Source organism: Macrotis lagotis, chromosome 1 (genome assembly GCF_037893015.1).
Source record: "Macrotis lagotis isolate mMagLag1 chromosome 1, bilby.v1.9.chrom.fasta, whole genome shotgun sequence".
NCBI classification, from domain to species: Eukaryota; Metazoa; Chordata; class Mammalia; order Peramelemorphia; family Peramelidae; genus Macrotis; species Macrotis lagotis.
Genome location: NC_133658.1, coordinates 222,142,906 through 222,155,871, shown reverse-complemented (window position 1 = coordinate 222,155,871; position 12,966 = coordinate 222,142,906). Strand labels below are relative to the sequence as shown.

The 12,966-nt window shown below is 37.2% G+C and overlaps 1 protein-coding gene across 1 annotated transcript in view; it reads right to left on the bottom strand.

Moving 5' to 3' along the window:
* LTBP1 (latent transforming growth factor beta binding protein 1) overlaps positions 1-12,966 on the bottom strand; it is a 490,138-nt gene that overhangs the window by 221,036 nt on the left and 256,136 nt on the right. Inside the window, exons 6-7 of the mRNA XM_074209684.1 lie at positions 11,004-11,228; positions 9,485-9,759 (exon numbers count right to left, since the gene is read on the bottom strand). Of these exons, the coding sequence (XP_074065785.1) occupies positions 9,485-9,759; positions 11,004-11,228 (500 nt within the window). The remainder of the gene's footprint in view (positions 1-9,484; positions 9,760-11,003; positions 11,229-12,966) is intronic.

Sequence of the window (12,966 nt, the reverse complement as noted above, 5' to 3'; positions counted from 1 at the left end):
CCTTTATTCTCCATTCAATACATGAAATATACTTTTCCAGTCATCTATAAAAATGTGATATTTATTTCATTCACTCATCAAATATTTACTGAATCTAGCATTCTTCTAGCTTTGATAAATCAATCCATCAACCAACAAACAAGCATAAAGTATCAACCATGTGCCAGGCAATGAGAATGCAAAACTACCCTAGTCCTCAAGGAGTTTATATTCTAACTACAAGAAATACACAAAAAAATTTAAGATTTGGCATTGCTCTCAACTCTAGCAAAATCACAAATCATAGACATAAAAATGGAAATAAAAATTGTGTAGTATTGCTCATAAATACAATAGGAATTCAGAGAAGGGTAGCAGTGTAGATTACTATGGTCAAAAGCAAACAGGTTCCTTCATTTCTTGGAGGCAAGATTCCTTAGTTCAGATTAGATCTTCCTTAGACAGAAGAAAGGTAACATCTAGGTCAAAGCTGATTCTCTGAAGTTCTCTTTTTTGTTTTTTTGTTTGAAAAGCAAATGGGGTTAAGTGGCTTGCCCAAGGCCACACAGCTAGGTAATTATTAAGTGTCTGAGGCTGGATTTGAACTCAGGTACTCCTGACTCCAGGGCTGGTACTCTATCCACTGTGTCACCTAGCTGCCCCTTCTGAAGTTCTCTTTAATAAGGTTCTGGGGATCTATATTTTGGCATCCTAACCCTGTACTTTGATTACAAAGAAGTTGAGCAAGTACCCTCACTGGCAGAAACCCAATAGCAAGTAGACGTGTTCTCTTATACATACTTGATTTTCTCTCTCTTATCCAGTCCCCCTCTTCTTCTTTCCCTGTCTTTGCTGATCTATTCCTATTCTAAGGAAGAGACTAGCACAAAGTCAATCTGGCAACATCTACTGGACAATTGAAGCTACAAACTACAGACACCCTTGGTTTTGATGTGTGATGTTGCCTTTTACTCAGGTAAGTTTTGAACTGGCCATTCTAAACTAGCAGTCACTAGATCAACTAGAAACAACAGACTCACTGACATCTAGTAAAAGCTTATGCCAAGCAAATATCTGAATGGAAGATGAGAAATATTCATTGCATAGGAAGTATGAAGGATTTTAGAAAGCTAGGCTGGACCTCAGGGCCCTCTGATTTCATAGGCCCTGCCTGAGAAAGCTAACACCTCTGAAGAAGGCAACTGGCACTCATCATATTCCAAGAAGATTTTCTCACACCAGAAAAGGAGAGGGATTTAACCAAATCCTCAATATAGATCAAGGAAGCTCTTTACTGTTAACAACTGAAATATAATTCAAAAGCTCCTCATCTCATGACATTTGTCATAGAAATTGGATTAAAGCAGTGTGGTGGCAACATTCCCAGTAAAGTATTTCATCCTGCATACCTCAGTAGCACTATGCTAATGTGGCATAATCATGCTTTTTTTGAGGCAGGAGAGAAAGTTCCCAAGAACATAATTCCTAATATTGTTCCCTCTACCCACCAATTCTGTTCCACCAATTTTGAGGTTATATAAGGTTTCCTTCCACCAAGTGAGACCCATTTTTTTAAAAATTAGCAAGATAGGGTTCACAAAGTTAGGTTTTATCCCCTACATATTTGAGTGGTAGGTGATAGGGGAATCATTATGAAGTAGTTATAAAATTCCCCTCCAACTGTCCACTATTTAGTTCACAGAGATTATGTCACAGACATAATTTTTCAATAATTGTGATCTTAGGTCAGTTCCTTAATCTCCTTGGGAATTGGACTATATTGCCTCTGAGGTCCTTTCTAATGCTACAGAAGCTTCCAGTTGTCCTTAACTACATCTTTTACCTATATAAGGAGAAATGATCCCTCTGCCCCACCTTGTTAGAAAAATTCTTTATAGAATGAAGGATGAAGCCATTCCTATACAGATATAAAGATCAGAAGGAGTACATTAAGTGTCCCTTCCCAAAACTTTTATAGGGGTGAAAAATGCTTAAAATTAGCAAAGGCAAAGGCAGGAGAGGATTCTAGGAAATTTCAAGTTCCAAATTCCAAGTTCTCCAATATCCATCCTCCAAATAAAAAATAATACCTCAGGGTGAACATAGAACAGTAAAAATAAATAAGATTTTGGGCAGAACAAAACCATGGAACAATCAACATCCCAAGGCTAGGTTGCTCCTTGAAACAGACAGAGGTCAGCCACATTGGAAGGAGTCCAGAGTCTGAGATGATAAGGAATGTCAGACCCAGTTCTGTCACTGAGATAGGTTAAGAAAGAACCAGAAGAAGCCCACTGAATGCAGTGGTGTGTGGACAATGATGGCTATGAACATTTACAGGAGTATTGAATTCTTGGTCTTGATTCCAGGTCAGAGAGGACAACTGAAGGTAATAGCCATCCTATTCAGGGTTCTCAGAGAGCAAGATCATTTCTAGTATACTGTTTGTGGAGGGACCCCAGCTGTAGCTTAGAGAAACAAAGGAGTCCAGAAGTTGGGCCCAAGACAAAATTCCTGAGCCTAGAGGCATCACCACTCCAACATCCCAGGACTAGAGGGGAATATAACAACAAGCTGCTAAAAATAAAAAAAAAAACTTTTTTTAAATGAGTAGGCAAAGGAAAAAGGAGCAATCTTAGACAGTTACTATGGGAATAGAGAAGACTGGGGTTCATCTTCAGAGAATGATACTGAAGAAGAAAAAAAAAAAAGCTTCTCCTACCCCAAAGAGTAACATCGAATGGCTTTAAAAATCAAAGAAGAGACTGAGAAAAAACAAAAATACATAAATAAATGACAATCCAAGAAAAACAAGATTATGAAAGGAAAGTTAAATGATTGGTAAAGGAGATCCAGAATTTTAAGTAAGAAAAAAATTTCTTGAAAATTAGAATTGGGGGGTGGATAGGCGGCGTAGTGGATAAAGCACCAGCCTTAGAGTCCAGTCTCAGACACTTAATAATTACCTAGCTGTGTGGCCTTGGGCAAGCCACTTAATCCCATTTGCCTTGCAAAAACCTTAAAAAAAATTAGAATTGGGCAAGACAAAAATCAATGACATTAAAAGAGACCAAGAAATTAAAAAAAACCATAAAGAATGAAAAAATAGAAAAGAATGTGAAACTCCTCGTTAAAAAAAACATATTTGAAAGCTATGATCGAAAATTTTTTTGATACAATAATAACAGAAATAATTAAAGAAAATTGTCCTGAAGTATTAGAGCAAGAGGGCAAAGTAGAAATAAAAAACATTCACCAATCACCACATGAAAATGATACCAGGAAGAAAACTGACTAGGAATATCATAGACAATTTCCAAAACCTTCAGATAAAGAAGAAAATATTAAGAACAATAAGAAAAAAATTCAAATATGGCAGAGCCACAATTACAATTGCACTAAGCCTAACTATGGCTACCTTAAAAGAGCATAGATCTTGGAACACCACACAAACTGAAGAGCAAAAGAACAGGGGATGTGGCTGAAAATATCATACCAAGCAAAGTTAATCACAATCCTGAATGAAAAAAATGGACTTTCAATGAATTGCCAGATTTCAGAATTTTATACAAAAAGACCTGAACTTAATAGAAAATTCATCAAACAAGAGTCATGAGAAATATAAGGTAAACATCAAAGACTAATCACAAGGGACTCAGTAAGGATAAACTGTTTACTATTTATATGAATAAATATAAACTACATGTACAAGATTGTTAGTAATAATTGAAATTGTTATTAGTAGTTCAAAGGAAATATTAGGGAAAAGTTGAGTAGAATTGGATTCTAAAGAAGTGGTATAGAAAAAGATAAAAAAGTGATCATCTTATAAAAATAAAGTTTGAGAGGAAGAACTGATACAGAGGAATTAAATGAGGAAGGAGAGCTGGAATTTCTGGAAACATACTGTCATCAGGAATGGGTTAAAGAAGGAGCAATACGTATAGACATACATATATATGATGGAGAGAGGGAGAGAATTAAATTTAGAAAGAAATAGGATGGATAGGGAGGATAAATGAGTCAGGATAAGGGAATTTGATAAAGGGGTAATTAGAAGGAAGTGTAGAGCAATGGGAAGGGGAGAATAAAAGAGTGTGTAGATCAGTGGAGAGAGAGGTATAGGAGGGTGTGTAAAGGGAGGAATTTTTGGAAGGATAATAAGTCAAGGAATAGAAGGGCAAGATAGTGAATAGAAATAAAATAGAGGACTGAAGAGGGATTTTTGCTTCAGGAAATGTCATAAAACTGAGAGCTGCACTCAGACAAGACATATAAACATCTATGAATATGCATGTGTATATGTACCTATGTGTATGTGTATGTGCATGTAAGTATATATATATGTGTGTGTGTGTGGTGATATATGTATATGAGTATATTTATATGTATGTAAACATGTATATAAATACATGTATGTAAAAGAGGGGGGAAATAAACAGCGTACATCAGAAAACAGAAGAAAAATCTACAAGAAACAAAGATGGGCAATTTTAAATGTAACATGAAGTATTTTCTTGAAATGCAAATTTATTGCTTTATATTATGAAGCTTCTCTTATGTTTTGCTGTATATATGACAATGGCTTTTTTCTATGTGTATTGCTTAAAAATAACAATTTATTTTAAAAAATTAGCAAAGGGAGGCTTCAAGGGGAAAAGAAGGCACAAGATAGCAACTCAAAAAAAGTAGCATCATAAAGTAAAAAGCCTATAGGATATGTAGCCGAAAGACACCTAGGTTTGAATTATGCCTCCAAAACTTACTAGTAAGATTGATCAGGGGGATGGGGCGGCTAGGTGGTGCAGTGTATAGAGCACTGGTCCTGGAGTCAGGAGTACCTGAGTTCAAATCTGGCCTCAGACACTTAATAATTACCTAGCTGTGTGGCCTTGGGCAAGCCACTTAACCCCACTGCCTTGCAAAAAAAAACCCAAACAAACCTAAGATTGACCAGGGGGAAGTCACTTCACTGTTCTTAGTCTCAGCTGCAAATCTCAATAGATTTTTAAAAGATTATTTTGTTGAAAGATTCAGAGGAGTGTAGCCAAGATGGTGACAGGAGAAGAGCCGCTCCTAGGTGTTCTTTCCATAATATTTCAAAAATCTTAAAATTAAGACTCTAACTAAATTTGTGAGAGACAGAACCCACAGAAAGGTCCAGTGAGACAATTCTCCAGACCAAGGTAACCTAGAAAATAGTGGAAAGGCTCCACTCTATGGGGGTTAGAGGGGCAGCCCACCAGAGTGAAGAACTTCAGCCTCCAGGAAGCAGCTCCAGAGTGCCTGGGAGCCATGGCTCACAGCAGCAGGGGCAGTTTTCTGACCTACACCCTGGGGAGCACCAGGCACAAATTGGAGGATCAGCAGGAGGGACCTCTGCCAGAATGAGTGAAGAAGACCAGACCCTCAGGGCAGTTGCGGCAGCCAGGTGGTCAGCTCAGAAGTGGTAGCCACAGGGCAGCCCAGATCCAGGAAACAAAAGCAGGCCTGGAGCCAGTAAGCAGGAGCCCAACCAGTAAGTAGGAGCCTCCAGGTAACTGAGCCTTGAGCGCTTAGCCCACCGAAGGTAGGGGAGTGGAGAGAGACTTCAGAGGTCTGTCCTCTGTACCTGGAAAAGGACTCTCGTGTTCTGACCACATTCAGATCCTGATTGCAGTCTAGGCCCCCCATAGAACAGGGCCCCCCCCACCTCAGCCCCATGGCAGTGGGGTATGCTTGTGGTCATTCACAGACCCAGGGGGGGACGTCAGAGTTTCTTGTGGGGGGGTGTTCCAATAATACTCAAAAGCTCAGGAAGCACCCCAAAACCAGGAACAGGCTGGAGAAATGAGTAAACAGAGAAAACAGAGGAACACTATTGAGAAATACATTGTCTATGATCCCAAGAAGGATCAAAATGCTCAATCTGAAGATGAGGAAGACCAAGCTTCTACAACTGAAGACTCCAAGAAAAATAGAAATTGTGCTAAGGCTATGATAGAGCTCAAAAAAGATTTTGAAAATCAAGTAAGGAAGATAGAAGAAAAATTGGGCAAAGAAATGAGAGAGAAGCAGGAAAAACATGAAAATGAAGTCAGCAGCTTATTTAAGAAGATCCAAAAAATGTAGAGGAAAATAACATGTTAAAAACCAGCATATGTCAAATGGATAAAACAGTTCAAAAAGTTACTGAGGAGAAGAATGTTTTAAAAAGCAGAATTGGCCAGATGGAAAAAGAGATAAGAAAGCTTTCTAAGGAAAGCAAATCTTGCAAATGTAGAAGGGAGCTAAAGGAAGCTGATGAATTTGTAAGAAATCAAAACACAATAATTCAACACCAAAAGAATGACCTCATTTTTAAAGAATTCCTACAGGAAAATTGCCCTGATATCCTAGAAGCAGAGGGCAAAATAGAAACTGAGAGAATCCACCAATCTCCTCTGGAAAGAGATCCAAAAAAAAAAAAAAAAAAAAACCAACCCCCAGAAATATTATAGCCAAGTTCCAGAACTCCCAAGTCAAAGAGAAAATATTACAAGCAGCCAGAGGGACACAATTCAAATAATGTGGAGCTGCAGTCAGGATCACACAGGACTTAGCAGCACCTACATTAAGGGCTCACAGGGCTTGGAATATAATATTCTGGAAGGCAAAAGAGCTTAGAATGCAACCGAGAATCAAATACTCAGCAAAACTGAACATCGTCTTCCAGGGGAAAAGATGGGCTTTAAATGGAACAGGGGAATTTCAAATGTTCCTATTGAAATGACCAGAGCTGAACAGAAAGTTTGACCTTCAAGTACAGGCCCTAGGTGAAGCATAGAGAGTAGAGGAGAGGGGTAAAGTAGGAAGGACTTAATGATGATGAACTGCATGTATTCCTGAATGGAAATATGATATTGATAATACTCATATGAAACTTCTGATTTAATAGAACAGGTAGAAGGAGCTTTTATAGATGAAACACAGGAGAGAGCTGAATTTAAAGATATATTATAAAAATGGAGTCAATGGCTAAAAGGGAAATGTACTGAGAGTAAGAGAAAGGAGAGGGGGAATAAGCTAAGATATTTCATATAAAAGATTTTTTTTTGCAATGATATGGAAGGGGGGAAGGTGAGGGGGAATGAGGGAACCTTCACTCTCATCAGAGGTGGCTCAGATATACACTCAATGGGGTATGAACATCTAGAGTAAAAAGGAGAGAAGGGAGATGGGAAAAGGGTGGTGATGTGAGTGATGCAGGAGAGGGTGGATCGTGGGGGAGAGTGGTCAGATATAACACATTTTCTTTTTAACTTTTTTTTAGGTTTTTGCAAGGCAAATGGGGTTAAGTGGCTTGCCCAGGGCCACACAGCTGGTAATTATTAAGTGTCTGAGGTCAGATTTCAACTCAGGTACTCCTGACTCCAGGGCCAGTGCTCTATCTACTGCACCACCTAGCCGTCCCTCTTTTTTTTTACTTCTTGCAAGGGGCTAGGATTGGGTGGCCTGTCCGGGACCACAGGGCCAGGTAGTTGCTGGGCCTTAGGAGTGGTACATGGGCTTGGGGCCTCTTGGCCCCAGGGCTGGTGATCAGTCCACTGTGCCACTCAACTACCCTACAGCACATTTTAGAAGAGAGACAGAGTGAAAGGAGAGAGAAAATATAGTATATGGTAGTGGGGAGGTATAAATGGAGGGAGTTGCAATCAGTAATGGCAACAGTGGAAAAATATGGAAGTAACTTTTGTGATGGACTTATCATAAAGAATGTGATGCACCTGAGACAGAGCTAGTGGTATTGGAACAAAAACTGAAGGACATTTTTTCCCTCTTTCCTTTACTTTATTTATCATGAGGGTCTATATTCTTGGGGGGGGGGTATTATGCTTACTCTTAAACAAGAATATTTTAGTAATTATTTAAAAAATCATTTGTACACAAAGAAAAATTAATTAATTAATTAAACAGAAAAATTCAGACTTTTAGGAGCCCTCCATTGCTTCAAATACCTTACTCTGGCACAGGGTTCAGAAAAGTTACTTGTCTGAGATTATATAATCATTAAAATTCAGAAGTAATGAAATCTTTGCCTTTCTAAGCCTAGATATTACCTTGCATAATTGTTTAATTGAGCAATTTATCTGTTCATCTACTTCTAGTCTGTTATTTCTTCTAAGTTATACCATGAAACTGGAATGACTTTGATGGCTAGGTCACTAAAATGCTTTTCTTTCATCAAGCATTTCCTGAAATTTCACTTGTTAATAATATTTTCATAGATTAATAGGGATGGAAGTAATGGTTCTTCTCATCCTGTCAAAGTATAAGACAATTCCTCATAATTCATTACTCATGGTATTTTTACTATGCAATAAAGAATTCATCTTCTTTATATGGTTCACTCAATGTTTAGCATTAAGTTCCTAAAATTCAGACCCAGGGCCATTGCCATAACTCACTTCCTATCTTTGGAAAGTGCCCAGGTTCTTCATAAAACTTCCCAAAGATAACCCACTTCCAAATTCTTCAAAAAGGTAAAACCTGTTATCAATAAGAATTCTTCTTAAAAGAAGTTATACTGACAAGGCAGTATTGAAATTTTGCACAATTAATTTTATATTCATGAAAAATCCATCTGAATGACTGAGGTAAGACCAGAAATGTAATTGTTAACAAATTGTGGAGATTTAAAAGTCAATAAGGAGCACAGAAAATAGGTAGGCATTATCGAGTGTTTTCTCAAGGTTAGATACAGAAAAATTCATAAGGTAACTCCTGACTCCCTCCCTCAATATCAACATTAATAAACACCTAAATTTTATTTAGATATATTGGAAATCACGATACCTTTGCTATAGATTTCTGGGATGTCTCACATTCACACTAGCCAGACCTGTAGCACTGAGAATGTAGTGACTTGGTTAGAAACAGGTTTGGGGGACTGAGTTCCTAAGAGTGATAGTGTATGTTAAGCTTGCAGTAAGTTTCCAGGAGTCAAAAATATTTTACATTCATGCAGAGTTGAAAAACATATTAATCAGGCATCTTATGTAGTTGTTAAGCTGTTCAGCAACTTCATGACACTTTCTGCAACAAGTTCAATATAAGCATTCAACAAATATCTACTGAATGAAAATTGAAAAATAATAGCTACTGTATATTTCTGACTAGGGGAGTGACATGCTAAGATCAATACATAAGCGAAATTAGTCTGACTGCTATATAAAAGATGATTTAAGAGAGGAGTGTGAGTAGAGGTAGGAAAATATGGCAGAAACAGATGTGGGATGCTGCAGACAGAAAAAAAAAAAAAACAGACCTAGATTCATGTGGGAAGGGGAAAAGATAATCCCAATATTGTAAGCAGAATGGATGAACAAAACTTGACAGGGTGCCAAAAAAGGCATAGTGAATCAATCAAAGAGGGAGTAAATTTTCAGGAAAATATAGTTGGGTTCATTGAAGTGTTGATGGTGAATTTTGACATGCAGCTCAAAAGACCTACCAAATCTCAGACAGACTGGCAATTATCTCTTACCTGTGATCCAATGGTTTCCTGAAAGCACCTTCCCAGCTGAGTCTTAGCTGCAACAGGATAGACATGAGGAATGAGTTGCTGATGAGAGTATGTTGAGTGTATGGTCTGAGTCTTCTGAATGGGGACTCCTTGGTAAGAGATCTGTGTTTGGCCTGGTTGGGTTTCTTTCACCTTCTGGCCTGTGGAGCCATCAATTCTTGAAACCTGATGTATTTGTACTGAGGCTTCCGGTGGATGTTTCACATGGATATTCACTATATTTGGAGGGAATTTCACTGAAACAAATAGGAATGAAAAGAAAGAAATTCTTAGTAATAGATCATAATAATAAATTATACAAACATAATTTTTATTAAAGTAAACAGTTTGCCTATATTCCATGCACAGTTTTAAAAAAATCACAGCAAAGTTCTTGATGGTAAGAGTCATATACCTCAAATTTACAATTATCATAGAATTCAAAGTGTCTCTAAAATAAAAAGGCAACTGCAGAAATGAATTATAGCTTCTGACAGTAATACTTGAAAATTAAAGCCCACAAAAGATATTTTTTTGGGATGAGTCTTATATAAGCCTATGATGTAAATGTGTGATTCAGCTATAATTTGTGGGTAGATTATTGCAAAGGATCACAGCAGAGATTAAGAGTTTCATTACTTGTAAGTTTCTCATATATATATATATATATATATATATATATATATATATATATATATATATATATATACGTATATACGTATATAGTTTTTGTTGTGATAGCAATTTTAATATTTGTCTTTTACCCTCAAAAGAGAAAGTTCCAATTTCCCACACATAATTTTTTTAACAGTAACTAGTCAATTCTATTATGCTTCCCATGACATTTTATTTTGGTTTTTTTTTTTGTAAGGCAATGGGGTTACATGACTTGTCCAAGGTCAGATAGTTGGGTAATAGTCTGAGACTGAATTTGAATTCAGGGCCAGTGTTCTAATCATTGTACCACCCCACTGCCCACCTCATGAAATTTTTATAAGTTGATAAACTTGGGGGCGGCTAGGTGGCATAGTGGATAAAGCACTGGCCTTGGAGTCAGCAGTACCTGGGTTCAAATCCGACCTCAGACACTTAATAATTACCTAGCTGTGTGGCCTTGGGCAAGCCACTTAAGCCCATTGCCTTGAAAAATCTGAAAAGAACAAAAACAAAAACAAAAAAGTTGATAAGCTATATTATCTTACATTTATAACAAGATTTATATTCAGCAATTTTGAGACAAAAATTCACTAATTCTCTCAAACTCTCATGAAGGAAATTTTGCATTTTACATTTGAGAGAGTAACAGTTATAAATAATGTTGTTTATGTTTGAAAGACTGACTTTGAAGGATCTTGGAGGGACCATGATTGTCTTCTAATTCAATCTCCTCATCTGAAAAACAGCAGTCTCTCAACTATATTCTGAACTGATATTTTTCATAAAAGCTAGAATTGTTAGGGTCACACAACTGGCCTAAGCTTTGTGGAAAAAAAACATTTACCTTTGACTCCTTGCTGGCCTGTCATAGTCAGAGGAAGGGTATGTGTGGAGTGGACAACATGTGTTCCCAAGCCTTTGCTTGATTGCTGAGAATGCTGGTAGAGTTTAGGAACATTAGCACCATGTACTGGGATCTGGCAGAGCTTCCCAGTATAATTGGGAGGGCATTGGCATTTATCCCTTGAACTGCATTGACCTCCATTCATACATGGAAGGTGACAAATTACTGAAAAGGAAAAGGACAAAATGAAAAGAATGGGTTATTTTATATCAATGTCATATATACCCTATGAATACTAAGAACAAAATTTAGCTGAACATGATATTAGTAAAAATCTGAAATAAAGAGTTGTCAAAGATAAAAAGAGACAGAAGTAGTTATAATCCACAAGGAACTTAGAACCTGGGCACAGAGAAAAAGAAGACTTAGTAACACACTTAGATAACTAAATAGTATGAGGTAATCTATTATAACTATCATATTAGTAACACAGACAATAATGGTTATGGAGTGCTGGGGGCGGGGGGCATGAGGTTAAGACCAAAGTGGACTGGGTAGTCAAGGAGGGTGCTCAAGTCTCAAGGAGGAAGCGAGACTTGAGTTGAACCTTAAAAGGAAAAATTTGGAGTAGGGCTGGTCAGGAAAAAAAAGACAAAATGAAAAGATGAGAAAATGTAAATAATATATTAAGAGAAAGTGAGGTTTTTGATCCTACAACTAAAACTGACTGAGTATGAAGGATGGACAAAGAAAAAAGTATTTTTTTTTAGGTTTTTTTTTTGCAAGGCAAATGGGGTTAAGTGGCTTGCCCAAAAAGAGAAAGTATTTTACTCTTCAAGTTGACACTGAAAGAAATTGTATTTGAATATTGCTTGATTCTAAAAGTAAACTGTTGCTTCTAAAGGCTTTGGGAACTTGCAAATGAAGGACATCTGCTGCTTATTGTTTTTGTGTCTGGATATAAATTGATACTCTCCTAAGGTTCATTTAAACAGGTTTTAATAATGCACTCTTCACAAACCTATCTGAAATATTCTCAGTTTAAGGCAATATGTCTAGTAGATGGAGGAATAGAAAATCTGGGTATTGTTCCACTAATAAGACATATCAGTAATATAACCAAATGGTAAATCACTGTTCTCATCTGTAAAATGAAGATGATCCCACATATACTATACCTCACTAAGCTGAATGTAAAGTGCTTTGCAAACATGAAAGCAAGACCTACAATGTTAGGTAGTATAGATTCTTTCCTTGGAGCCAGTACTTCTGGCATCAAAGGAGGCAGACCCCCAGGATTATATATTTTTAAAATAACATAAAGTCCTTTATTTTATGTGTGAGGCAAATGATACCTAGAAATTTTCGATGACTTCTGCAAGATAAAGAAATCATTTATTTAACAAATAAGCATTTTTAAAGTGTTTACTATGTACCAATCACTTGGTGTGCAAAGTGAATAATTAGAAGAGATTATGGTTCCACTCTCCTAGGATTGCCTCTTGCTATACAACACATATATGCTAAAGGTATAACCTGCACCCAGTTATATTTAGAACATGCTTATAAAACTCTCCAACAAGTCTACTGATGTGGCAAACTTATAATGCTAACTTGCCTATCTTGAGTTGGCCTTCCTGGTTAATTTTTGGAAAAATCTCCTTTTGGTTATTGGTCCATGCTCTCTGATCCTATGCTCCACCATCAATATGATACTCATAACACTTGATATGAAAATCTTTGTAATCCTGGGCCTCTATAGGCTCTATGTCTACTATGAACCCTGCCAACACCCAGAATGCTAGCCTGTGGGAATGCGGGGGGGGGGAGGCCACATTTGACACTATTTCTGACTGATTTGCTATGCCTTTGCTGAGCTTAGCTGTGAATACTGATGAACCATTTTAACTCATCCTTGTGTTTCTCACTGCATGCAGTCCACCTGAATACTGTACTAAATTTG